This window comes from Pelecanus crispus, chromosome 3, assembly GCF_030463565.1.
Source record: "Pelecanus crispus isolate bPelCri1 chromosome 3, bPelCri1.pri, whole genome shotgun sequence".
Classification (NCBI taxonomy): domain Eukaryota; kingdom Metazoa; phylum Chordata; class Aves; order Pelecaniformes; family Pelecanidae; genus Pelecanus; species Pelecanus crispus.
In genome coordinates, this window is record NC_134645.1 from 80,593,462 (window position 1) to 80,620,199 (window position 26,738).

A 26,738-nucleotide genomic window follows, 5' to 3' on the forward strand; every position below is an offset into this window, starting at 1 on the left:
TAACCATGCACCTTATAACAACAAGCTTATTTCTGTTCTCTGCACCCCCTGGAATAAACGTATTTACCCCCATTTTGCAGATGGGAAACCGAGGCTCATAGTCACAAATTGTTTGCAGTGTCTCTGTCAGAACAGAGACTTGAACCCAGGCTTCTCAAGTACTAGGCTGATGCCATGATTTCAGGGGATGCTTTCTCTCCTGACGGAAAACAAAGCAACTTATTCAATCCTCAGAAAAACCCTAAGTCGCTTTGCAGAGAAGGGTTTGGCTACTTAAGTAATGTAACCTGTTATGTGCAGTGTAATCATAGTAGTTTGACCTCTGCATGCTTTAAAAAAAAAGTGAAGTGTATCAATACTGATGTATTTTAGAGCGTGAGTCAAAACATGTTAGCAGCCTGCTGATCTCAGGTTCTTAAACCTTGGGTTTTTTTTCTTCCTGTAACTGTTCTGGGAAAGGGGAAGGCTGAAACACAGTTGTTCAAGAATTGAACTTCAAGGTGTGTTTCTCTTGGAGTGCTTGAGTTGGCAGACAACTGCAGACATCTGCTAAGTTAAATGATGTGTACAGACTTTTTTTCCTTGCTGTCATTTGGATGTAAGACATTTCTCTAATTTGCTAGTGTAGTTGTAGCCGAGATAAGAAGCTGTACTAGAGCTTTGAGGAGAGAGGGTGTTTTTAAGATATAAACTCCATCCTACAAGCGGCATTGCGAGACTTGGCTGACAGGCAAAATTTGTTTGCGACTGCTGGGACCCTCAGCAGGAAAAAGCTACATCGTGAACTTTACCATCCCAGATAAAATGTGAAAAGACTAGTAGTAAGAGCTGCCCTTTGATCTCACTTTATCCAAATAAGACATGAGAAATGAAGGCATCTGACTTAGGATTTAAGGAGACTGTCAGAGTCTGATGGTACTTCCAGCTTAGACCTGTGCTGATTGTTTCCGGCTCTCTGAACCTGTTTTTTAATCTTAGGGGAAAGTTCAGGGAACGGTAACTGATTAATAAAATTGCTTCTTGTACAGTGAACTGTGCAAATAGAAACCTCAGCTAAAGACAGAAGTAGCGCTGTAGTGAGTGTGACGGGTATTGCTTGTTTTTAACGGCCTTTATCTATGTGGGGAAAATGTAGCAAAGTTAAAAACTGCCTTCGGCAGGCAGATTTTAGGGGCTTCATTTGGTCTTGAGGCCTGAAACAGCTGAAGAAGCCCCTCTGCTCTGTGTGGCCTGAGCTGGCTCAATACCATGTATTTATTCATCTAAACCCAGTTGAGAACCTGGATGGGGTTGGTGTCGTTAGAAAATGAGTGGTTTGGGCTATGGAGCGGAGGCAATGGATGTATTTTAAAAGATGACCAGGGGAGAGGGAACAGATGAGGAGCCCAGACCATTAGTTTATGTGTAGCCTAGTGTTTAGCACTCAGCTCCGTTCCCAGCTTTAATCCCAGGTCTCCCTCCATCTGTAAGAGCACCATGCTATCAGCTGCCCCATTGGGAGCTGCTTTGGGTGGCAGGGCTTCTGTCTTCCCTGGGGAAGCCATGCCTCTGGCTGGGGAGTAATCCCCTCGGGAGAGCTGGTTTGCAGCGAGTGCTGTGCACGTGAAGGAGTGAGCCTCTGTAGCGATGGAGAGGTGGGCGCACGTGAACATGCGAGGTGAGGCTGTGTCCTGCTTTGGTACATACCCTGTGGACCCTGCTGTGCCTTCTCTGAGGGCTGCTCCTGGCCAAACGCAGAAGTTGCCTTTAAACCCATGGCTCCCACCCTTCCAAAGGGAATGGTTTAACAGGCAGGACACAAATGCACCCAAGTCTGTTATGCAGTTTGCTCCTTGGCTGCATGCAGGGCCCAGGGTGCCGTAGGCTTGGCAGAAAGCCTCATCTAGCTGTGGGAGAGGGCAAGTAGGGAACTGCTGGAGGGGTATCCAGCCTCCCTCCTACCTGCAAGGCAACATGTCCACAGAAGTGTGTGCAAGGACATGGCTGCTGCTGTTCTGATTGAGCAAAATCCCCTCCTTCCCTCCCAACATGAATAGCTTTTTATCCTGTCTTGAAAAGAAGGCAGATGCAAATGTAGATCAGGTACTTTTCAGCAGTTTAAGAGCTCTTTGAGGTTGGGAAAAAGAAATCTGATTAGGGTTACAGCTGTTTCATTTCCTGACAGATGCACAGAGTGTTATGTGCTGGCGTACTGCGGATGTACACACACACATCAGTCTCGTTTTGTATCAGTGGCATAACCACAGAGCAGCCGGCTATGTACTGAACTCCTTGTCCTGGACACCCTGCCAAAAAATGCTTTATGTAGAATTTTCTGTGAACGAGGTTGTAGTGTGTGTGTGTGTGTGTGCATATAAATTTGTGTGTGTTTTCTTCAGTTGGCAGGGCCTTTGTTGTTGAATTTTTTTGTTGCTGGAGTGGGGCAGTACACTGTAAACAAGCATGGCTAATTATAAAGCACTTGTATAAAAAATGATTTGCATCTGTACAAATGGTACTAGTAAAAGTGCCCGTGTAAGAGTACCACAAGTACCCAAATAAGCCCAGCTCCTTTCCTGCAACCACAGCTAAAAAGCTGTTTATAACTAAATGCTGAGGTGGTGTAATTTTCTTTTCTAGGAACTTGGAATAAGAATTCCTAGACCACTGGGACACGGACCAAGCAGATTCATCCCTGAGAAGGAGGTGTGGTAGTGTTTTCAAGTACACAGTGAACTTTATGCTTTTAAGGAACACCCTTTTAGTAGTAACCCACATTTGGTTTCGGGACAGCTGCTGAACTGCAAAACATTTTCAGTCATGATCACATTCAGTCCTGGTGAGACTTTGGCCACGGTTCTAGTGTACAGAAGCAGTGAGAGCCCTGGGGAGCTTTGCAATAGTTATGACCCCTCCTTGTACTGCTGCCTAGGATAAGAGAAACCCAACACTGTTTTCTGTAAGAGTGTCTGTTTCCTTGTGAACATCCGGATGTAATTTCCTACTGGTCCACAAGGCACCTGCCCCCCTGCTCTGGGGTTGCTTTTTCTTGAGCTGCCTCTACCATTCTGAATAACCCGAGAAGCTTCAGGGTGCTGTGGCTAAGCAGTTCTGGTGCTTCTCTCCTGATCGTCTGGTAAGAGAATTTGGACCAGAGGAAAAGTTAGTAATAAGCCTGTGGTTTTCTAGGAATTTTAGAGCCTTAAGTTTCAATTTCCTTTTATTTCTCTCTTGTCATCTTAGCTAGCTTTTTACTTCTTTTCCCTCTTTTTCCCCGTAGTAGTAAAAATGATTATTCAGTTAGCTTTTTGTTGTTACAATAAACTAAGTTAGATCAATTTGGGGCATTCCAGAAAGTGAAGGTGAGACAGTTAGAAATGAGAAGTCAGTGTTATACAAGAGAAAGTGTAAAGCCAGAAATCTCCTTTTGCTGATATAACCACTTATGATCTCCTAAATGAGAGGTATTAAAGGGATTTTATGTGCCTTGCCTTATGCACACTGATTTAATGCCATTAATAGATTTATGATATAATTCCTTTCACTGGGGCCTCTGGGTGCTGTGGTAATATATTTATTTACTGTCTTACTGGTACTACCTAGGCGATATTGCTAATTGCTCTTTCTGTTCAATCAGACGATTCAAGTGGGAAACGAAGACGCCATGATGCACACGCTATTTGCAGATTCTTTTGCTACGCTGGGCCGATTGGACAATGTTACCTTGGTGATGGTTTTCCACCCACAGTATCTTGAAAGCTTTCTAAAAACTCAGCACTATCTACTGCAAATGGATGGTCCACTCCCGCTTCATTACCGACACTACATCGGGATAATGGTATGCTGGAACATAAAGCAGCAAGCAGAAACAGCCACTTTGGCAACAATCTCTGGTCTTGTTTAATAGCAGGCAGTTATTACTGTGTTTTGCAGTTTCTAGTTGGAAAGGCATTTCATCAGGAGCTAAAGGGAAAAGCAGAGTAGGCTTGTTTGTGTCTGGTTTACAATGTGTTTTATAAGACCAGTGCTTCACGTTCATATAGGACTGTGAGAAAGAGGGAGAAAAAATCTGTTATGAAAACAAGACAATTGTTTGTTTTTGGTTTCCTCAGTATCTCAGAAACTGTTTTTCAGGAAAGCTTGTTTGTGTGTGTGTCCTGTCAAATACACTTCCCACTACCTCAGTAGTCCATCCCATCATCTGTTTCTGAATCTCTAAATTCTAAGCAAGTTTTCTGCCAGAAGTGGTTGATATCATAATTTCGAATCTGCCAGTTCAATGGTCTTTGCTTGCTGAAGTTGAATTAAAGTTTTGGGCTGTGTCTTAATTTGATGGGGAAAGTATTACTGTTTGAATAAATGGTACTGGGTCTGTTCTTTGCTGAAAAGCTGCCCTTAGTCTCTCCTGCTATATGTGTTCTAAAACCTGCTTTCGTTTTTGCTGGTAAAGATTTGCTTAGAGGCAGCCACCTTCTTCCCTGCTGTAGAGTACTATGCAGTATGGATGACTTGCTTCAGGACATACAATAAATCTATGCCTGTACTTCTCCCTGGATATAGGCGTGTTGCATCTGTAGCCAGCATAGTTATAATGTCTATGAAGGAGGAACATTTATGTTGCGAGAACAATAATCAGAACAGGCTGATGTGTTAATTTCAGTTGGGGGTTTTTTTTTTTACTTCAGCCTTTGATCACTGCAAGTTTTATTCTTGAATATTTTGAGGAAATGATGACTGATGGTATTTGTCATAAAGCACTAACATACTGTAATTGTTTTCTGCATCACAATTGTGTTTTCCTTTCTAGGCTGCAGCACGACATCAGTGCTCCTATCTTGTTAACCTCCATGTGAATGGCTTCCTTCATGTCGGTGGAGATCCTAAATGGTTGAATGGTCTGGAAAATGCACCTCAAAAACTGCAAAATTTAGGAGAACTGAACAAAATGTTGGCTCACCGACCCTGGCTTATCACCAAGGAACATATCGAGGTAAATCTTCCATGGAGTAATGTGAATGTACCCTTATTTTTCAGTAATGCGATCACAGGTTCTTAGGGTTAAGAGGCAGACAGGGTGAAAGATGTTCTGTGTTACTGACTTTCATTTCAGTGTTCTATCACTGCAGTACTGCATGATGTAATATCACCTGTGCCCTTGTAAAACTAACGTGATCGTAACTGGTCTTAAATGACTTAACAAATTTAATTTACAACACACTGATATTTCAGAGTTGCCATGTCAGAATTCTCTTGGTGCGATGACGACGTGCTCAGGTGTGCACTTCCTGAAGTCGCGCGCTTTCAGTAGCCAGAACCCCCTGAGCATTTCTGAGGTGCTGCCAGAGGTTAGGCAGAACACCAGGCGCCACGTTTTTGTCTTAATTGCTGCTGGTTCAAATGCTTAGTGTTCAGGCTGGGTTGGGGGGAGCAGGCTGGCCGAACAGCCCGGGGGAGCGGTGGTGGTACACGCCAGCCGGGACCGCAGCCCAGCAAGACACCAAATGGCTGCTGCTTCTGTCCCCTCCTCTCAGGGCTGCCCGCATCAGCCAGCTTCGAGGGCACGCGTGCGCGCCGCGACAACGGCCCTCAAGGCAGGAACGTGCCTGGCCGTGGTTACTGGAGCAACTCCTGCTCCTCTGCTCTTCTCTTTACCCTTAGCCAGGAGGAAAGGGGGTGCTGGGACTTTCTGGGTGCTGTCTGCCTGGCGCAGAGGCGGTGGCGGGTCCCGCCGGCAGGCGGGACGCTGGGCTGTGGGGGGAGGGCACGTGCTCTGCCAGAAGGCCCCAAACCTCCCACACTTTCCTGCCTGAAGGGGAAGTTGGGGTTTGAAGCTTCTTGTCAAATGTAGAGCATTCCACCCACAGGGGCAAGATGGAGGGAGCCCGGCCCTGATGCCAGGTTTTTACACAGCTGATCCGCAAGGAGTTGCCAGGGTTTTCTGAGACTGTGAAGACCAGTTGAAGAAACACGCGACTGTTGTGGTTGCATCTTCATCGGAGGTGTGAAATTTCAATGCAAATCGGTCTGGCCTCAGTACAAACCCTGTGGTGCAAAATAGAAACCCAGCTGATTCAATAGCCGAGGGGCAGAGAGGGGAGAGAAGTCATCTCCTGTGTGGCTTAACCACGAGTCTGTGGCTGGCAGGTAGCCTGGGAACAGGAGACTGAGCATGCTAATGGCAGCAGAGAGTTAGGAAGCAATTACGGACTTTGGAAAAATCATTTTATCTGGTAAAGAAGTGCGTTGATAAACCACATTAAGGTGGGATCATTTGAATGACTTCCAAATTAATACTTCCGTCTTGCATTGTTTTTAAAGCAACTTTTGAAGACTGAAGAGAACAGCTGGTCCCTGGCAGAGCTGATCCACGCGGTCGTTCTCCTTACGCAGTACCACTCCCTTGCTTCCTTCACGTTTGGTTGTGGAATCAGCCCGGAGATCGACTGTGAAGGGGGTCACACCTTCAGGCCCCCTTCCGTCAGTAACTACTGCATATGCGATATTACAAATGGTTACCACGGGGTGGATGAAATTCACACCAGCCCGACTGGAAGTATTCCAGTAAGTATCTGTCTGAACAAACGATCTCTTTCCATAGTAGTAGTTTCTTGGTAAACTTAATACACGGAGGATGCCTGTCTCTCTCCGTTCTGTGAGAGTGGGATTGATTAGCCTAATGCAGATGAGGGCTAACCAGTTGAAAAGATACAGTTAGAAGCCGAAATGACACTGGTAAGCTGGGAGAGGTTACTGAAGGGAGAGACAAAGATACAATCTCTCAGTTCTATTTTTTTTTTTGGTTTCTCATCATTCATATAGGCAAATTGAGACAACTCCTGGCCTCAGCTAGTTCATGATACGTGTCCCGAGCAGCAGTGGCCAGGAATGCTTTTTTTCATGGGTGCAGTGGAAAGTTGGCCCTTCCTTTGATTCCAGTCTTAGACTTTGTTGCCTTGAGGTGTTTGTGATACATGACACAACAGATCATTCACAATTTTCTGACTCTGTCTCTAAAACAGTATTTCCTGCCTGCAGCAGTTATGCTCACTGATCTGTACTTGCTTCCACTTAGTGAAAAGTGTGATGTGAACTAGGCGTTGGTTTAAGAACAGTGCTAACAGTGTATTTTCAAGGCAGGTTCTTTGCCTGTGAGACTTTACTGCAATGGTGTGGGTGGCATTTAAATTTTGCTCGGTGGAGCTTGCTGGTTCTCTGAAGCAGCAAACTGCAAAAGGCAGAGAGGAAAGGGGCAGAACTCTATAAATCGAAGATAACTTTATTTTGCTTTGTGCTGATGGATTTTTACAAGACCAGATACTGAATTAATAGTGTGTTGTGGTGTTAAAACAGCTCTTGTGAAATAAAATTATCTTGCACTAGCTTTCCTTTGAGGCTTCATTAAATCTGCATTTATGCTCACTCTTCCTTTTTCCTTCAGTATGTTTCTTCTCTGTGAGCAGAGAAGGGGAAAAATACAGTTGGGCAGTAAATTGTGGTTACTTCCTCTATCATAATTTCTGTTACAGCTCCTTGTTTTTCAGTTGTTAAACATTTAGATTAAGAGAAATTACTTTAATTTTAGTGTGAGAACCACTTGTTCCAAAAAGCTGTGATCTTAAAATATGCTAAAAATACCAGGAATCTAATTGAGAAAAGGTGATGACTAAATGTGAACTGTTGGGTCAGTCCAGATTTCCTTCGAAACTGTTTTACTCGAAAAATCAGTATTTAAAGATGTAAATGAAGGACATAGCTTGGGTTTAAATTGTCTGGCTTGACAATTTCTGTCATCATTGTCAGTTCTTGTTACATGAAAATGAAATGTTTTTCTCTCCTTTTCAAGTCTACGGAGTCTGTCTGTGAAGTCGAAGCTCTTATGGAGAAAATGAAGCAGCTACAGGAGTGTAGAGATGAAGAGGAAGCCAGCCAAGAAGAGATGGCTACACGTTTTGAAAGAGAGAAGAGGGAAAGCATGTTCGTGTGTTCTTCAGGTAGAACGGACATAGCCTCTGTGTGTGTATATATATATATATTTAGACTTTTCCAAATCATGTGAAGAAATCCTTACTACAGCAAAAGGAAAAAAAGTGTTGTTAGATGTCTCAAAAACAGTACCATTTCTTTGAAGGGATCAAGATTATGGGTGCCTTGTTTTCTTCCAGGAACACTGAAAAGCAAAGTAGCGCCAAGATTTGTGGCTTCTCTCAGACACACCATAAAACTCACTGACCAATACTATGTTTAATAGAAATTTCAACAGAAACGGAATCTCTCTCTTGAGAGATTTCAAAGTTTCACAAGAGATTTAAGCATCTCGCAAGACACTGTAAAAAGAAGTCCTTAACACACTTAGCTATTTAAGTGTATGAAACATTACTTTTCAGATGACTGTGAGATAATCTGTTATAACCTTAGTTGTGGGCTCTTCAACAGAGTTTCCTCTAAAATAAACTTGGCATGGAAGTCTTAGAGGTCTCTTTCTTTAATAAGCTCTCCATTCCAAAGCAGATTTTCCCTTGGTATTTTTACAGACCCCTTGAGTTAGGAGCAAAGTGTCCCCTAGTCTTAGGAGATAGGGTGAAGACTGGCACATAAAAGAAGGGAGGAAAAAGATATTTGTCTATAAGAAAGAATCTGAGTGTTTTTCATGGACTTGTCTCTCAAAACCATAGTTGCAGTCACACTGAGCTGTACCAAAGAATTTTAATACAGGTAGTCCAGTGAAACTGTGTGTTTATTTAAAAAGCACAGAGACTCCCGTTCTTCTGTAAGAGTTCCACTAGCATGCTTCCAGTTTGTTCTTACTGAAATTGTTTGAAATTCTGTTTGAAATTAACAGAAGATGAAGAATCGGCACCAACAAGAGATGTGTCTCGTCACTTTGAGGATACCAGCTATGGCTACAAAGACTTCTCCAGACATGGAATGCATGTGCCCACCTTTCGAGTTCAGGTAACAAGGATGGGGGCTGCTCTCAGGAGGCTTAGTGCGCAATCTGTGTGTTGTGCCAAATGCCAAACCTGGAAATTGCTGTGCTGTAACTTACTGCCCCATGGCCGAGAAGGCTTAAAGCAAGCCAGTAACACCACTGCCCTCCCCCCGGCTTATCTGCTCTGAGATAAATTACATTAAAGCACTAGGTCTTCACAGGTTCATTTCTGAAATGCTCCATTCTGCATTTTTACTTTCTAAGGATTATTCCTGGGAAGACCATGGCTATTCCTTGGTTAATCGTCTTTACCCAGATGTGGGTCAACTACTTGATGAGAAGTTTCATATTGCTTATAATCTGACTTACAACACAATGGCCATGCACAAAGATGTGGATACCTCAATGCTAAGACGAGCTATCTGGAACTATATTCATTGTATGTTTGGAATAAGGTCAGTTTTACTACTTTTGTTCTATATGCATCAGACTTGTTAGCACTGGCTTTTTTTCTTTCTCAGATTGAAGCAAAGCTATATAAATAGCTTAATAATAAGCAAACGTGCATGTATTTTTAAACTTATTTATGGGGAAGGGCACAGAAGTGATACAATTTACACAGTAATTTATTTTGCCATAGAAACTTAGAAACAATGCAAGTGAAATAACTGGTTTTTGAAAATGAAAGTGTTTTTCTTTCAATTCCGAACAGATATGATGATTATGACTATGGTGAAATTAATCAGTTGTTGGACCGCAGCTTTAAAGTTTATATCAAGACTGTGGTTTGCACTCCTGAAAAGACCACAAAAAGAATGTATGATAGCTTCTGGAGGCAGTTTGAACACTCTGAGAAGGTACAGTCTGCGTGCGTGCTGAGGGACATGGGCGGTAGATTCGTTTGCCATGCTAACAGCCACAGCTACCCAGCTAGCATTTAAGTTTTAGCTGATGCTACTGGGACTCTGCTCGCATTCAGTTAATTCATTAGGAGGCGTAGTACTTCCCAGGCTGAAATAATTTTTCTTCCCCTGCTGCGTGTTTGCTAGCTAACATGGACTGTGCATGCTCTGAACTGTATGGGGAGGTTAGACATGCAGAAGGTGCAGCTTCACCTCGACTGCAGCTTTCTTCCTCTGCTGTCAGCGGGTGCTGCCCATGTCCCAGAGAGGCAGGGAAGTGATGCGAGATCCATCCCTTGGCCTCGGACCCGGAGCAGCTTGCTTGCTGGCCCAAGGTCTTTGCAGTCCTGCAGTCATTTTTAGTGCGAATGGCCCCAAAGCAGTTACTGCATGTTAAAGCCTCAAGTCCTGCTGCTGGGTTATAGTCTGAATTGCACCTCCCTGTAATATTTCTTGCTGTTAACCCTTGGATGTCTAGTCCGTCAAGTTCATGTCCTACACTTTTTCTTTGGAAAAATATTTCTAGGCCTCACTTAAAATGAATGCTGATAGAGCACTGAAACATAAATGTGCCTTAATCAGTGTTCATTTCATCAGAGGCTCTGTTTCTTGCTAAACTCCTTGTGAAAATAGTTTAGGGATACCCACTTACAGTAAGGATAATCTAACTACAATGATTTACGGTTGTTCAAGTTAAAATACTACATATGTTTGTTTTGGTTAGACTGATAGAGACGAGCTTTTCAAGCACACAAATCCTTCTTTAAAGCCCCAAACTTTGCATCCCCATAGCCATCAGAATCCAAGGATCGTACATGTACGTGTCGCTGAATGCAGTCGCCACCCATCCTCATGGGAAATCATGCGATGAAACCACACACAGCCGTTACATGCCAGAACAAACTCACAGCCAACCTGCTGTCAGGGAGAGGATACTTTTCCCCCCCTCCGCCATGTGGTTTGTGGTCTCATCCTCAAAGAAATACAGTAAAGACGTTGAGGAGATGAGCTGGGGAATGAAAATTCTTACCTCCGGTGGCTACTGAACACCCCTGTCTCAGTCAAGATGTTATTTTTATGGCATGTTATGATTTTTCTTGTGCTTCACCTCGGCTAACCACTCCATGTTGTTCGGGTGGTGATCACCTGTGTGTTTCTCTCTGTCCCACAGGGGCAAATGACCTTATCGCCTCTTCCTTTGCTAACAACCCCCTCTGCTCCGCAGGTACCAACCACCCTTTGCCTTTAATTGATTACTTTAATCAAGCTAAATTTGAACAATTACTTTCAAGCTGCGCGTACTCTGCTGCTGAAGAAGGGCTTGTGTGCTTGAAAGCTTGTTTGTTTTTTCCAGACCAAAAAACCAGTTGGTCTACTAAAGGATGACTCCCTCTTCCTACAAACCTGGCCCTGCTTAGGCATACCTGTGACCCGTTGCGGCACTATTTGCGCTGTATTGCGCTGCAGTACTACGTGCCGCGCTTGTGCAGTCTTTCCTCCCTCAGCAAGCTTCTATTCTAGTTTTACTTTCATTAAAAAATAATCCAGCTGCCAAGCCAGGAAACATGAAATTAATTATTACTCTACCTTTAATTGGTGTAGTGGTGGACTTGGTAGCTTTAGGTTAATGGTTGGACTTGATGATCTTAAAGGTCTTTTCCAACCTAAACAATTCTATGATTCTAAGCTTTACAGATAGCACTCATTACCCGAGTAGCTGACATGCAAAGTGCTCCCCCACTGCTATTGCGAGCACTAATAGGAACACCACAGCCCCACAGACTTCCTCTCGCTGGAGTACATTATTGTGAGCACCATTTAAGTGTAACTTCTTTTCTTTCCCGAAGGTCCATGTAAATTTGCTTCTGGTAGAAGCTCGGATGCAAGCCGAACTACTTTATGCTCTGAGAGCTATTACTCGCTATATGACCTGATGTCTCCGGCTGCCTGTCGACGTTGGAATGTTCTGCAGCTGCAGTGTGGCAGAGGAAGATACGAAGCCTCAGGACCAACGGTAGCTATAAGTTAAGATGCCCATTGTGCCATAACTCCTTTAGTTTCAGCTATTTCCGTGCTTGGAATATCACTGCTGCCACTCGGCAGTGAATGCTTGGCAGTTGACAGGGTTGTGCAGAAGTGCTGCCTGCTCATGGTATTTTGGCTTTAGACAGCACGGGACACTCTACGAACTTGTGGCAATATAGCAAATGATAGATATATAGATCTTGTGTTAAGGCAAATACTATGGGAGTTGGAGCGTGAAAAGAAGTGGGACTTGATGACATTTGCTTTCCCTACGAGAATAATTTTAGAAAATCTTGATGCTGCTATTCGTGCTGGTGGAGTGAACAGACACAGGCTGTTCCAGTTAAGCTAAAAGTGAAAGTGAGCACTGCTATTGTCTGAGCCTTTATTGTGTGTGGTTTCAAAAAAGCCTTGTTATTTAGATTTCTTTAATCAGAACTAAACCTCTTCTGTCCACACTGATAATTTGAAAGATAGCAGTCAGTTTTCTCAAATAGTTTAGTCTTAAAATGCTACAGGACATCTGTTCAGCATTATTTGGTGAGCTCCGAAGTGCAATGGTCTTCCTATGGAAAGAAGAGGACTCGAGTCCTCAGAGCTCTTTAGAGATCTAACTACGTGAAGTGGCGAGTAGCTTCTTGTCCTGTTTTCAAGGATGAACTGATAACCTGTTCAGGAGCTAGGGCAAGGTGTGGGAATGTTGTTCTAGACTGCCAAACAGTCCTACTGTATTACATGCCCAACGCTGGTCTTACTGATTTTTGCAGTTGCTTAAATAACTAGGCTAAAAACCATCTATTTTTAGTAAATCAAAACACAATTAAAATGCTGACGTTTAATATACGGTGGTTTTGGAGAACACATGAATACTTTTGTATGAGTGTGAGTTGCTTTTTAAATTTGTCAGTATTATTGGTATTTTTTAAATAAAGTTAACAACTTTTTCTCTTGGTGTTTTTGTGTGCTTTAACTTTGTGCTTCTGTTCTTACTGGTTTACTTACTGGTTCAAAGACCATTTTAAAATGCTTGAAACAGTAACTGAGCAAACAAAATGACAAACCACGAACTTTCTCAACTGAGTCTAAAATGATGGGAGAAAACAAAGTTTAAAAAATAGATTTAGATCTTCACTAAAACTACAGTAGGAACACCTCTCCTCTACTCCTGATGTTTTCATCCTTCCCATAGTCCTCCATCCTCTCTTCAGGTACACTCTGTCGTATAGGGTCTTCTCTTTCCTCACAGGCATGAAGGCTGCACTTGACCTCTTAACCAAACCAGCAGTAGTTTGGTGCAGGCTCCAAAGGAGGTAAAGGCCTGAGCTGTGGTCAGGCTGTGAACTCCTCGTGTTTCAATCTGTTCTCTCAGAACCCACAAAGGAGCAGAGTGACACAGTGAGCATCAACGCATATGAGCTTGGAACACCGATCATGTGATTAACACATGAAGAGTGGGTGGCTTTTCCAGGACTCATTTATCAAGGAACAAAGAAAGTTGTGGGTAGAAGGAGTCTCCTGTGTGCCTTCCCCATCGCATGTAATTTGACTCCGAGCCAACCACTTTATCCTATAAATGTGACAGCCTAAGGGAGCCTTCTTTGAACAATCCCTGCTAGGCAGCATGGCTGCATGGCGGCGATCTCCCCTTGAGCTGGGACACCTCTCAAGGTTGCTCCTCAAGGCACAGAGACCTTCTACCAATGACACATCTTTGGTAAGCGACTGATATCACGCATAACCTTGTAGTATGGTAACTTTGAGTTGTGCCTTAGTCACTTCGATTGCACACTGAATTGATGCTAATGAAACATTGCATAAATTTTGCATATATAATCCTTTAGTCATAAACCCAATATTGACCCAGGTCTGAGACTAGGGTTTGGACCTAGCGGACCCTGGATTCCTCTCCAAGGAGGAGTTCAGAAAGCAAGGGGGTCTGCTCTGAACCTTGTGACTCAACAGCAGGGTCCTCCTTACCCTTCTGCATCCCCAGTCTCTCTGTAAATCATTCTAACTGGAGTGTAACTCAATTTTCCTTTGTATGTTTCTTCCATGCAGTGATTAATATGGTGAACCTTACCATCAAACTTATTGAACCTGGGCAAACCCCTGTTTAACAAAGTTTAATTCCATCAAATTCATTGAACTCTTGTCAAAATTATGATTTTACCTCAGTAAAACATATTGCTCCTTCTCTCTTCTGAGGTGCATTCCACTCATTTGCAACAACAGATAATGGATGTGATGTGATTGGAGGTTCCAACTGTATGTTTATATAATCACTTATTTTTGGTAACTAGGTCTAAATGTTATTTTGAGAGTTAAACCGATTTTAAAATCCTTCAGTAGTGAACTTAGTTCCAGATTAGGCTGCTCAACTTCATGGGCTAGAGCCGAAAGGATACCTGGCATCAGAAGGATGGTCAGGTCTGTGCAGTCCAACTGAGGAATGGACGGCAAGAGGCACCGGGAGGGGGATTTGCTACAAGGGAGTGACAGACTCTTCTGGACACACTCCTACAGCTGGCTGTAATGGGGGTTATAGTACACTCAAGTGTAGAAACTCCTACCTGCTTACAGGAAGGTAGGAGCCTTATTTGCAAGGCAGGAAAGAAACTGATTTTTCTCAAGTCCACAGGCAGAATTAGATTTTCTGTCCCCTGGCCTGGTTCTCAGTTAGCTCAGACTGGTTTCTCTTACTACAGAACATTCTGAGAACAGTTTTAAGCTTATAGTCTAAGAAGGTAAAACATCTAAAAAGACGTAGGGTAGAAAGATTAATAAACTGTCAAAAATTGTGACTAACAGGAAGCATCTGCTGTTTCCTCTTAACTAAAAATACAGGATTTTTAATGTTCCAAAAACAGAGCAAAACTTTCCTGTCTAAAGGCATATCATAAAGCTAAGCTATGCCTAAGGACACAGAAGTGTTTTCCCATTCTGTAAATGGAGTTTCTGCAGCACCTCATTCTCCTGCTGCTTTTTTTTTGGGGGGGGGGGGGGGGGGGGCAGGGGATCAAAGGTTGACATGAAATTTTCTGAGAAGCCTAAACTGGCCGTTTGCATCCTACGCTCTCCAGACACATGCAGGTGCCTGCAGGCACTCTCTTCCTTTTCAAGCAGTAAACACTGCAGAGTGTGCATGCGTGTGTGAGTGGCTTCACACGGTCACATTTGCAAATGGAGCACTAACCATGACACGCAGACAGTCCTCAATACACACAAAGCTACATACTTTGGAGAAAGGGCCTGAAAATGTTTGGGGATTTTTCCATTAAAAATGCTGAGGCGGTTGTGGTCCTAAGCAGACGAGAATAAGCGAGGCTGTTAAGCACAGTGGCAACCAAAGATGGTGCCGGGGTTAGTCTTTAAAAAACAAGAAAATGGTGGAGTTTGTGGCAAAGACACCCAAATGGTAGAAGCAGCCATCAGAATACATCAGAAATTCAGCATTTTGGGGCTTGTTCTTGTTACCCACAAGTTTTGTTCTGAGAAAGACATGGGGCCCGTACAGCTCCACAGGAGCCACTGCTGGGTTTTGCCCTTTGGTGCTCTGAGGCCTCCACTGCCCTCTCTGCCTGACCCAGCGTGCCTGAACGCACCTCTTCCCAAAGCAGCCCAAACCCTGAACACAAGGCTGGAGCTCACGCACAGCACCTGCCCCAGCTTTACGCTCCACTACGGGATACCCAAATTTGCCCAGTGCTACAGGACATGCTCCGCAGCACTCCAGGCCCTTGCGTACAGTTCGATTGCTAATGACTGATGTAAGTAGCATTTTCTTTTGAGTGAATCCTAATTGCCTACGTATCCACCTTGACTTGACTTGAGCAAAACATCAGTTTCAGGCTGCCTTCTGATAGATGCTCAGCGCTTGTCAATTCTGATTAGACCTGCTGACAGGACTTGGCCACAATGCCTTTCCTTTTTCACTGCATCCCCACCCTGCGTTACACGGCCTGCTCTTTGCCTGCCTTTTGCCTTGATGCGAATGCCAAGAACGAATGCTTCTACCTCCCTCCCTGCAGGGGAGTACTTACCCATCATCCTTTCTTTAATACCCCCAAAAAGCAAATCCATTCTTTTTTCCAAGAAACAAATGGGGCACTGAAGCTATTTGTCTTCCCCCTCAACTTCAGCTAAAATTAAAATGGCAAAAGAAAGAATGATAATTAAGATCTTTTTGAGCTCAGTGGAGCTGTTGTTGGAGCGAAACTGTACTGAACTGCTGAGCCTCCGAAGGTTCAGCGGTGCCACTGAGGGAGCTCTGAATTGCTGCCTCGGAAACACAAATTCCCCCAGCCTCTCCACAGGGATTGCCAGGCTGGAGCCTTGCTCTCCTGGCGCACGCAGCGCCATGTGAGGCCGCTGCCCCTCAGGATCAGAGCCAGGAGCCTGGCAGCCCCTCGCACAGTGCTTTTTTATTAGTAATCTGAGGTCAGAAAAGAGACAAATAGCTTTCTGTAGCTAATTGGGCTGTTAATGCTTGAGGCCAGCAATGCACCTGCGGAGCTAATCTGTGGGCTAAAAGCCGGGGCTTCTAAACACTGACAGGATGAAAACTGAGCAATAAACAAGCCAGCAGCAGTCAGAAGGAACGTGAAGGATGTAGAGACTTTGTCTGCCCCATGGCTGGAGACACGAGCCCAGGGGAGACGGGCTGAGAAGTACAGGCACACAGGTGGCTCCTGGGAACATAGAACAACTGAAAGAAGAACACACCAGACTAGCTAAAAATCTTCTCTTACATCAGGGATATGGTGTTTTGCCTTAAGATGTGAAGCCCCAATTCAGAAAAGCCTCTTTCCAGCATAGCTGGACCTATATCCCACAAGCACCGAGGCAGGAGCCTGGGATACCCTAGCCACACAGGATCGGGTAAAGAAAGTGGAATCTCCAAAGGAAAGGGGAGCAACTTTCCCCCTGACCATTGACAGTGTTCAATCCGAAGAGCGAAGCTTGTGATATAACACAGCAGAATGCCCCAATGGCATTTGGGTTACTCTGTTGCAGAATTTCATATAAAGCAAAAGTGTGTCAAAGTCTGTAGGTAAGATGTGGCTCCTGTCATGTAACATTCTTTTATAGTGCACAGCATTTTTGGTACCACAGAGGTTCAGGTACCCAGTGGTAATTTACCTTTTAAAAATGAAAAGTTCAGAAAATGCTTTTGTTCCATTTTCCCAGCCAAGAAACTATGCAATTAATAGACAAATCACACTGAACAGCTGCTCGATCAGCTCAAATATATTGTAAAAAGTAATTACACATGCAAAAATTTCATACCAGCTTCTCAAAAGACAGTATCCAGTATATAAATGCCAGGCTTTACTGACTTTTTAAAAATTAACTTCCCATGCTCTCCAACTTACTTACCAGTGGCAATGTACAGGTATATAAGAAATACAAAGCTGTACAATCTACACCTCAAAAAAAACCCCCAAAAACAAGACTGATTAAAATGGAGTGATAGTCACACTGGAAGAAAGGAGTGATGGCTTTGTATTCTGTCAAGAAGTTTTTCTGCCACAGGTTTGAACTCTCTTTCCCAATATAGTTTGTGGTAGTCCCTTAAATCTCTGTCGAGGCTGTAATCCAAAGCTAGCTCTTCATCTGTAATCAAGGAAAATATCATCATCAGTTCTGAAAAATACCCAACCATGTATTTTTTGACCCCAGCACATACAGCTTAGCAGTTGTGTATGTTGATGGCTTAAAAACAACTCCATGTTTAACTAAGCACCACTGTCTGAGGGACTTAGCTTTAACTGAAAATAATGTTAAGGTCAGTAAAACAGTAAAAAGTGTATTGCAGGCTCTATTATTCTCACACCTCACAGATGTAGCTGACCTGTGTCTCCAAGATCAAGCATTTACTGTGACTGTCAGCCTGGAAACTACTCAGGTTTTAACATTATTCACAGCAGGTTTGCTAATGTAAGTAATCATACTTATCTAAGTACAACTATGTTTTTCCTGTCACAAATGCTTTGCTCATCTGGTTCATAAAGATTCTTTCAAACTGTACCCACTATCACACTTAAAGAACACGAACCACACTGGTTACTGTATTACTGATACCCTCCCTTCCTCACAAACCTCATAAATAATAGGACTCCCTTAATAAAGACAAGCAATGTTAGGAATGAAAGGAAGTCATCAGTCATCATTCCCCCTCCGTTTTGCCTGGCATTGGATATGGCAAAGAAACAAACCCTTACAGAAAAGAGAAACTAGTCTGCAACCAAAAGCATGCTCCTGAATCAGGAATCTACAAACACAACTCATAATGCTGAACAAATGTTTTCATACAGTTTAGTAGAAGGATATTTGACAGCCTTTAGGCCATAAATGGACCTAAAATGAAGACACAATCCTGCACTCAGTGGGCAGTGTGACTTACCTTTGTCCTAGACTATGAAAGAGCACCAGATTCACAATCTTAAATAACTCTGTAAGGGAGCTTACTGCACATTCACAGCAGGTGAAAGACAACTTGGAGCTGAAAAGAAACTTCAGTTACCCACATTTTGAGTCAAACTTTGTGTAGAAAAGAGCAAACAGCAACTATTCCCATTTAAAAGAATGCCAAGGTGCCTGCCTATGCAGAGCACATGGCCTGAGCTGCAACAGCTGTAAAGGAAGAGACAACATTACTCTCTCATGCAGATGGGCTCCATTTCATAGAAAGTTACCAGTAACTGCCAACAATACTTGACTTCTATGCCACTACAGTGTTCTAAATTACCAAAATTAAAGAGATGCTGATTGTGAGGTAGATTCCAAAAGGGATTCTGCCTAAAGAGAGGATGCCATTTCGAGGCTGTCTGTAATAAAATAAAGAGGAAAAAACCCTCATTCTTTCAAAAAGGAAGACACATCTATCTCTGCAGGAAGAAACCCTGTAATCAGAGATTAAATCCAGACTGAGACACCAGATCTATATTTGATGGTATCATAGGATAATTTAGGTTGGACAGGACCTCTGGAGCAGAGCCACTGTAGATCAGGTTGCTCTGGTCCATGTACTGTTGAGTATTCAATATCTCCAAGGATAGAGATTCCACAGCCTTTCTGAGAAGCCTGTTCCAGTGCTTGACCCTTGCCGTGGTGGAAACGTCTTTTCCTAATATTTAAGAAGTGGAATTTTTCTTATTGCAACTTGTGCCCATTAGTTCTTGTCCTATCACTGTCACAGTAGCCCAACATATCTAGAATGAATCTGAGCAGCAGATAAGTGAGAGACCCTGAAGAGGAAGATAAGGGGTTATGTTTTTTGTTTTCAGGGAGAATTGCTTTGCCTACACCTGAAATGATTCTTCTACCCAAATTAACTATCTTCTAACACAGCAAGAGACATTTCTCCCTTTTAGTAGACAGCTGTGCCCCCCAGAAGTTGATTGAATGTTTATGGAATCACTGAGGTCAGGAATTCCAGCCTACAAGAACAAGGGTCAGAACCAGTTCAAAAGCTGAAGTGTTGAACCAAAACAGTAAATTTCCCAAAGCAGAATGTGAGTAACACTGGGGATCAGCAGGGATCAGTGTCCCACGTGCAAGCTGTGCATCCTCAGATAATTTAATTTTCCCACGATCCTCCTCAAAACTAGCAAAATTGGGTACTGGCCAAACAGCATATGAACTGGCTGCAAGCCCAGGAACAAGACTGCTATGGGGGAAGCTGAAAACTGGAGTACAGACTCCAGTCTGCAAGGGCTACCCATCCCTGTAACTCTGGCAAGATAGGGGCCAGGAGCCCTGGAAGCTGGTATCACGCCATGAAAGAGTTCACATGTACTGAGATTCCAAAATAACCTCCTTGAATTGACAGTGGAGGTAAAGGTGAGCAGAAGAAAAGTCTGGAACAGGAGAGGTAGAAAGGAGATTTCACTGAATGACCAAACAAAAGAATGTTCTCAAGACAGAAGCTCATGTCCGCTGCTGCTCCTAAGGGACTGGGGCAAGGCAAAGCTGCTGCCAGGGGCCTGGAAACACCAGCCTCCAGGAGCTCTGAGCCAAAAAAGTGACATGAGACCCAAAAGCAGCTGAAAGGTGGTAAATGACAGTGCCATTAGAAAGCAGTGCCACTGCGTCTCAGGCCACTGGGATCAGGCAGGGAAAAAGAAAAACAAATGGTGCCTTTTGTCCAGCCTTTCTCAGGCCCAACATCTTTTCAGGCTATTTCCGCTCCCTTTTGGCTCCCTCATATCTTGTGTCATCTTGTGCCAGGTAGGGGAAAGAAAAATAAAGGGGAGGAGGCCAAGCACAGCAGGTGAAGTGAGGTGTCTGCTGTGCCATGCTCCACTTTTTCCGCTTCCTGAGGGCGTGCTGATGCTTAAGTACAGTCCACTGACCGTCAGCAGTTGCCTCCTGCTTCCTGAATGATAGAATCAGAGGAACGACGGTTCAAGGCTCTTACTGTATACAATGGGAGAAGGAAGATGCAGGACAATATTAACCAGCTGCTATTACTAAAATTTGTTGGCTCTTAACACACAGAGAAACCAGATCCAGTGAGTAGGATGTGTTTTTTCTACAGCTACTCTTCTGACTATAGTGTGAAGAAAGACTAGCTTTCTGATTTAATTCTGACCTATTTTTAATTAATCGTCATTACAGTTGCATTACAATTGCAATTGTAACTGCAATTGCAATTGTACATGAACTTCCAGTTCATGAAAGCTGCACGAGTTAATGAGAGTTCCACTTACTACCCAGCCTGGCCTCTGCAGTCAAATTAATTGTTGGAATAAGCAGTGTTAAATGCAGAGGAAAGAATAAGTAAGAATTTTCCAAAACAAAGATATATATTCCTTGCTGCATGCCAGAAAATTCAAGCATGATTGTGGCTGTAAAGTTTGCAGTTCTGTTGCAGAATGTTAAAAAGTGCACTAATGATCTTGACCCACTGAGTCTTTTCAGATAAATAGATAGAATTACTGCCCACAGTAAGATATACTCTATCATAGCAAGGAATGTAATGCAAGGAATGATTACAACAATGAATAACAGTAATTCTGCTGTAACTGGAAAAAACTGCTCACAAGTCCATCCATTTTTCTGATTGTCTAAAAACAAAAGAGACCATGGGGATCTCACTTCCTAGCTGGGTCTGACTAACATGCAGCATTCTCCACAGCAAGCATACATCTTTAGTAAATTTCCAATTAAAATAAAATCAAAATTAGTTAACGTTTGCTTCAATTTCATTTACATTTAAAAATTTTTTTAAAATATAATTGCAAATGACCTACCCAAAATAAAATCATAACCAAAGCAGTGCTCATAAAGAAGGAAAATTAAATATAGTGACTATAGGACTATTACATAGCAATTAAACTCTTTAAAATTTGAAACAAACATTAATATACAGATGAAAAGATACAACTGGGTAAGCGAATCAGGGTCTCAACATTCACTTGTAGACACCTTCCAGCCTGTATTTGTGGAGAACACCCTCCCTAGCTTTAGGGAGCAGATGAGAAATTGCCAGGATGTTGTCCTTGCCCACAAGGAGACCGTGGTGAGAAAAGAAGGGTGGCCAAGGGACTCTTGTCACAAGCAGCAAGCTCAGCCTGTTGCACCACAGAGCCCTCCAACTAAGGGGAAAAGCCATATTCCCCAGACTGCCTGGTGTGTGCTGTGCCGTAACGGGGTGCATCACAGCTGAGCCCCCACTTCTGTCAATACCAGCAATGACCTTTGAGGCCGGAAGGGCCCACATCCAGCGAAAAGGATGTTCCGTGCTGAAGGTCTATGGGATACTTGGCTCAAGCAGACAAGAAGGCAGCTGGTGAAAAGCATTAGTGGCATGCTAACTAGACAAACTAGAGTGGGGAGCGACAGCGGCCAATTCCACCTTGGCAATCTGTAAGATCTGAGGGAATGTGCTGAATGGCAATAGACCACTGTGTTGCTGGATAGTCTATACCGGCCAACCACTTAAAGCTGCATGACAGACTTCCCACCCAAACCAATACTGCTTCGGTTTTGCTGCTTCTATTTCGCTTATTAAGGAAAAGAGACCAAGATTATGCATCTCACCTAAGAGTGATGTGAGCAGCACCAGCAATGCGTCGGTATCTTCTCCAAAGCATGAGGCCGCACTTGTGATGTTTTCACTGTAGTTCCACAGGGTTTTGCATATCAAACAAGCCAGCTGCCAGTCAGCTGGCCCAAAGTCTCGTAAACAGTCAACTAACCTGTCAGTATCAAACAAAAACAGTGTTTTGCTCCATGTAGTTTTCTCCTGAGCCCTTCAAAATCCAGGCAGTCTAGAAATGTGTGCGAACTCCATGAAAGTTTGCAGGAAAATTCTACATTAATAAACTTAAGATGCTACTTTCTTCCTCAGTAACTTCCCCCTTTTCATTTACTCTTGTTCCCTAAGGCTGTGAACATGCCTTTTGTCTACACGTATGTGCGTATGCCTGCCTGCATCTGTCCATCCCCTATAACTTTTTAACACCAACTGACCAATTTCAATCACATATGTCACAAATGTAACCATCTCAAAGACACTAAAATTCCAACAAATTTCATGACAGTCTGTGACTGTCCCAAATCTGTGGCTACCACTAGAGCAGAGATTGCAATGCAAGCCAAACCTTATCAGGCACCACAAATTCATCTGGAAAAGATGGTATGAATGCAGAAAAAGCTTCAGTCAGAACGTCCAGCTTATCACATCAGAGGATCTGACCAGAAGACAAATCCAAAGGAATTTGCTACTTCCATGCCTCACAGAATTACCTCTTATATTCAGTGAAGTCTGACTATTTTGTGGCTCTCTCGCCCCTTCTTGTATTTCCTCAGCCTGCACTCCCAATGGACTCCTCTCAGAAATGCCAGTTTTATTAAGGACCATTAGGTTCTTGACCTTTCTTCTCATCTCATTTCCTTGCAGACACCAAATCCAGGCTAGATCAAAAGCAGGACTCTGAAATTAAGCTATAACTTTTCTGCCTGCACCAGCTTACGTACAGTAGCTATCCCGAGTTCCAAACAGCAGTGTTCACAAGTCCTGGGGCAGCAGAAGTAAACATTGTTTTTCACCTGCTGTCCCTAGTGACCTCTCTAATAGTAGTCCTTCACTGCTGTTCTCTTCCCCAACCCTACGACCCCCCTCTTTCCCTCACTTCTCTAGTTTGCTGTGAGATTTATAAACTGGTGATTAGTAAAGGGAACATGGGATAACTATTACACTCAGGTATGGCTGAAAATAGCAGTAATTGAAAAGCAACCAAAAAGAGGTTTGCTTTTTCTCTCCTCTCTGAAGGCAGTCATTGTGGAAAGAGCGGGAGGCATCTAATGAAAAGCCAAAAGAACTTGCCCTAATTTTTTGAAGTTTAACTCTCTGATGAGACTAATTCCATGTTTTATTAGGGCCACTATATATTGGTACAATAACCTTATTTCCAAAAATCCACAGAGTTGGTTTGGCACAGTCAGGATGACCTCCTTAATGATCACTTCCAAATTCTCTAGATTTATTCCGTACTGTTACTATTTTTCCTTCCTTCTTCACAAAATTTCATACAGATTATAGAAAATTCTATATTCTATATGATTCTATATTCTACGGAATATTCTACATTCTATATAATAGAAATTCTATATAATAGAAATTTCTCACATTTATTATTCAGTTTGCCCGTAACTTATTTTTATTATTCTTTTTCAGCTTTATATTTTGTAAGTTAACTAGACCATGGGAAGGAAGAATGAGCAGACTATGCATTGTTTACATTGTATAAAAAAGTAATTATATGAGGTATGAACAGGAAAGCATTTCAAAGTTAGGCATATTGTTTCATAAATGTGGGTTGTAACAACTGCTTTACAAGCATAGGAACATGACCTTTCATGTTGCTTCAATTAAGCTGGATCCGCTATTATCTCAACATCAAAGCCACAAGTGTTGCATCCACAGTGGTTTTTCAAGATCTAATACCACTTACAGTATAAGTGCCTTGAAGTTGAACTCTCAGAGAGAGGAGTCCCAGGAGCTATTTATTTTCTGCCGAGCACAGCTACATCAGATAGCTCTCCCTGCAGTACTAAGTAGTTAGAAAAATTGCAAGAGACCATGTGGGGTATCATAGTTCTTGAAGTAATCTTCACACTTACGACAGATACACATTAATGGTGCCTATTAACTCTAGCCCACATAGGATCCAGTTAAGTCAAGCATAAACAGCTATTGCAAAGCCATGCCCTAGTGGCTTTGTTGTACGGTACTCTCCTCTGCCGCGTGTATCAGAAGGATCTTTGGGAAATTACAGTTCTTGGCTCTGCAGTAGGCTAAACCACTGTAATGCCTTTGCAAAAAACATATGAAAGAATATGAAAGGCTTTTTCTTGAAGAACATTAGATGCTGAATAGCTATTAAGTGTGTATCCTTATTACAAGTTATTGGCTCCAATAAAAAAGAATCTGATTGAAACTCTTTGGCCAAACTACTGGAGCTTGCCTTTTTCGTAAGCATAATCAGGAACTTACTTTCCAATTCCTCCTTCTTCCATCAGAAGAGCCCGTTTGTTCTTATCTACTGTGAGATTGAGCAGAACTCCACAGGCAGAAAAGCAGACATCTTGGTTCTTGGCATCAAGTAAAGCAATCACAAACTTGTATACTGGATTGTAAAGGAAACAATATTACTGGAAAGACTGACTTACCACACAAGTGGCATTACAACATACTTATTAAACATGTATACTTAGAAAGCAGTCAAATGCAGGATACCCTACCCAAAAAATTAACCTTGTAGCATAGTACTGTGACATTTGTAGAATGGGCACAAGCCAGAGTAACAGCCGTTATTACATCACGCTGATCACCAGCTTTCTTTGAAGCAACACGTACAAAATTCTAGTTACAAAAATACACCAAAGTAATGTGAAAAGCCAATCAGAAAAGGTTAAGTTCACCTGAACTGAATTACAGCTTATTTCTTAGAAGTATCACCCTCCTCACAGTCAGCCGAAACTGCTAGGATTTGGCATTTGGTGCTCAGAGGGAAGTTCTTAGCCCCGTGAGTGGCAGGGCTGCTCTACACTGCACCAAGTCCAGCTGGGACTGCTGCAGCCTGGGACTCCTGCGGGAGACAGGCAAGAAGCAGGCGCTGGACGTGCAGCATCTCGCGGCACTTGCTGACGCTGGACTCGGTAGGCAGTGAAAGGCAACCCCAGCAAGGGAGTCAGTCTTGCCTAATGGAGATGCAGCCTCTCAGCTCTTCCTGAGCTCAGCGCACTGACACCACGATCTCTCCAAGGGGGAAAATTCAGTTCTTCAACTGAGACAGCTCATCAGCAACCTGCTACTGAATGTCAGTTCTCCCTTTGCAAATACCTGCTCCTCCAAAAGTGGTGATATGTCCACCCTTGAAAGAAGGGGTTGTATATTGTGGCATATCATCTCACTTTGAGCACTGACAGGCAGATACAAAAAATTTACGGTGAACTGGTGTTTAATTAAACCTATGACACATCCAACTCTGTGGATAGCAAAGAGTTGCCATTTTTCCCGAAGCTCTTTAGACACCCAAAGCAGAAGGACCTGAGAAGACTTGCATCCTACTTCACCCAGAGGCAAAGAGGAGGTCTCTTTGTTGACGTAGTCAAAAATCTTAAATGCATGTTACAAAGCACTAACAAACTGCTGAACACAGGAATAAAAAACTTGTGATTATGAACCTAAATGAGAATTACACTGGATTTTCATTTTATATCGTATCATATCAGTACCAACCTGTAGGACTTGAGAAATTGAAGGAGTGAAGGGAAATTTCAAAATTATAATCTTTAGGAAAAACAGAGTTTTTGTAGTATTAACCTTTGTGAAGGCACACCATGGCACATTTTTTCTACTGCAATATTTCCATTTTAATGAAACTGAAATAATGTGGTGTTTGTAATGACTACTATTGGATTCTAACATTTGCCTAATTTGCAAAACATCAGAGAAGATTGCTTCTACCCTTTAACTGAGACAGCTTATTAACAGTCTCTCCTTTTCAGAACTATGGACATTTAAAAACAGGACTCTTAACAAATGCAAAAGTAACTCACTCTTTTTCTGTACAATGAAGTCACAGATCTCATGATACTGGGAAAGATTGCCAAAGACTCTGACAGCCTCCACAACTCCATCCATATTGTTGCTCATTAACAGCTTTAAAAGCACTATTGGTTTGCAGAGAAATGAAATAAAAACAATTAGTTGTATATCACAAATATGTGCTTGGCTTTTTATCAATAAATACCAGAATGCAAGCAGCAACAGCAATAAATGTAATAAATGGGAACAGTTATCTGCCTGTCTGGTTGCAGTGAAGGGGGTGAGCTGATGGTAGAACAAGAGCTAAATTGTGTAAGGCTTTGAAGATGAGACAAAGAGCTCCAATATGGGGCTAAATGCAAGGAACAAATGAGGAGTTATGAAGATAGCCTAAGCACAGTTGTAATAATGGGAGCCAGTTTTGCTATGCAGTTTTGAGTGGGCTCATGTGAAAATCCAGGAAGACAAAGAAGAAGAAAATGTTGTAATATATAAGAGAATTGATTTAGATCCTGAACAGATGGTCTTATGGTGGGATGTCTCCTAAAACTCAAGTTATTTTCTGACATTATCTCTGTTTTCTCTCAGTGCTGCTATAACAAGCAAACACATTTTCTCTGAACAGCTACTTAATATTGCCCCTTGTCTGAAGCATTTGCTTGCTGCTTTCCTGCTTAGCAGTTTCACATATGATTAGCATGTAACTCCAGCAGATAGAATGAGACCTTCTGCATTTCCTAGGAAGAGCTACCATCATGTAGGTTTTCGGTGCACAGCAAAGGAGCAACATTACAGAAGTTACATTTATCAGTCTTCTGTGAGTATGAAGTGAACCACTGAAATC

At 42.8% G+C, this 26,738-nt stretch overlaps 3 protein-coding genes across 3 annotated transcripts in view; 1 reads left to right on the plus strand and 2 right to left on the minus strand.

Annotated features, from left to right (window-relative positions):
* SESN1 (sestrin 1) overlaps positions 1–12,732 on the plus strand; it is an 82,798-nt gene extending 70,066 nt beyond the window's left edge. The window contains exons 2-10 of the mRNA XM_075706832.1: positions 2,620–2,685; positions 3,617–3,817; positions 4,787–4,969; positions 6,298–6,540; positions 7,823–7,970; positions 8,819–8,931; positions 9,173–9,363; positions 9,621–9,765; positions 11,658–12,732. Coding sequence (XP_075562947.1) covers positions 2,620–2,685; positions 3,617–3,817; positions 4,787–4,969; positions 6,298–6,540; positions 7,823–7,970; positions 8,819–8,931; positions 9,173–9,363; positions 9,621–9,765; positions 11,658–11,744 — 1,377 coding nt within the window. The 3' untranslated portion in view covers positions 11,745–12,732. The remainder of the gene's footprint in view (positions 1–2,619; positions 2,686–3,616; positions 3,818–4,786; positions 4,970–6,297; positions 6,541–7,822; positions 7,971–8,818; positions 8,932–9,172; positions 9,364–9,620; positions 9,766–11,657) is intronic.
* Positions 1–26,738, minus strand: part of FOXO3 (forkhead box O3) — a 272,533-nt gene that overhangs the window by 3,784 nt on the left and 242,011 nt on the right. The window lies entirely within an intron of this gene.
* The window catches only part of ARMC2 (armadillo repeat containing 2), a 63,917-nt gene continuing 54,487 nt past the window's right edge, over positions 17,309–26,738 (minus strand). Inside the window, exons 15-18 of the mRNA XM_075708082.1 lie at positions 25,906–26,019; positions 24,338–24,470; positions 21,880–22,037; positions 17,309–17,448 (exon numbers count right to left, since the gene is read on the minus strand). Of these exons, the coding sequence (XP_075564197.1) occupies positions 17,309–17,448; positions 21,880–22,037; positions 24,338–24,470; positions 25,906–26,019 (545 nt within the window). The remainder of the gene's footprint in view (positions 17,449–21,879; positions 22,038–24,337; positions 24,471–25,905; positions 26,020–26,738) is intronic.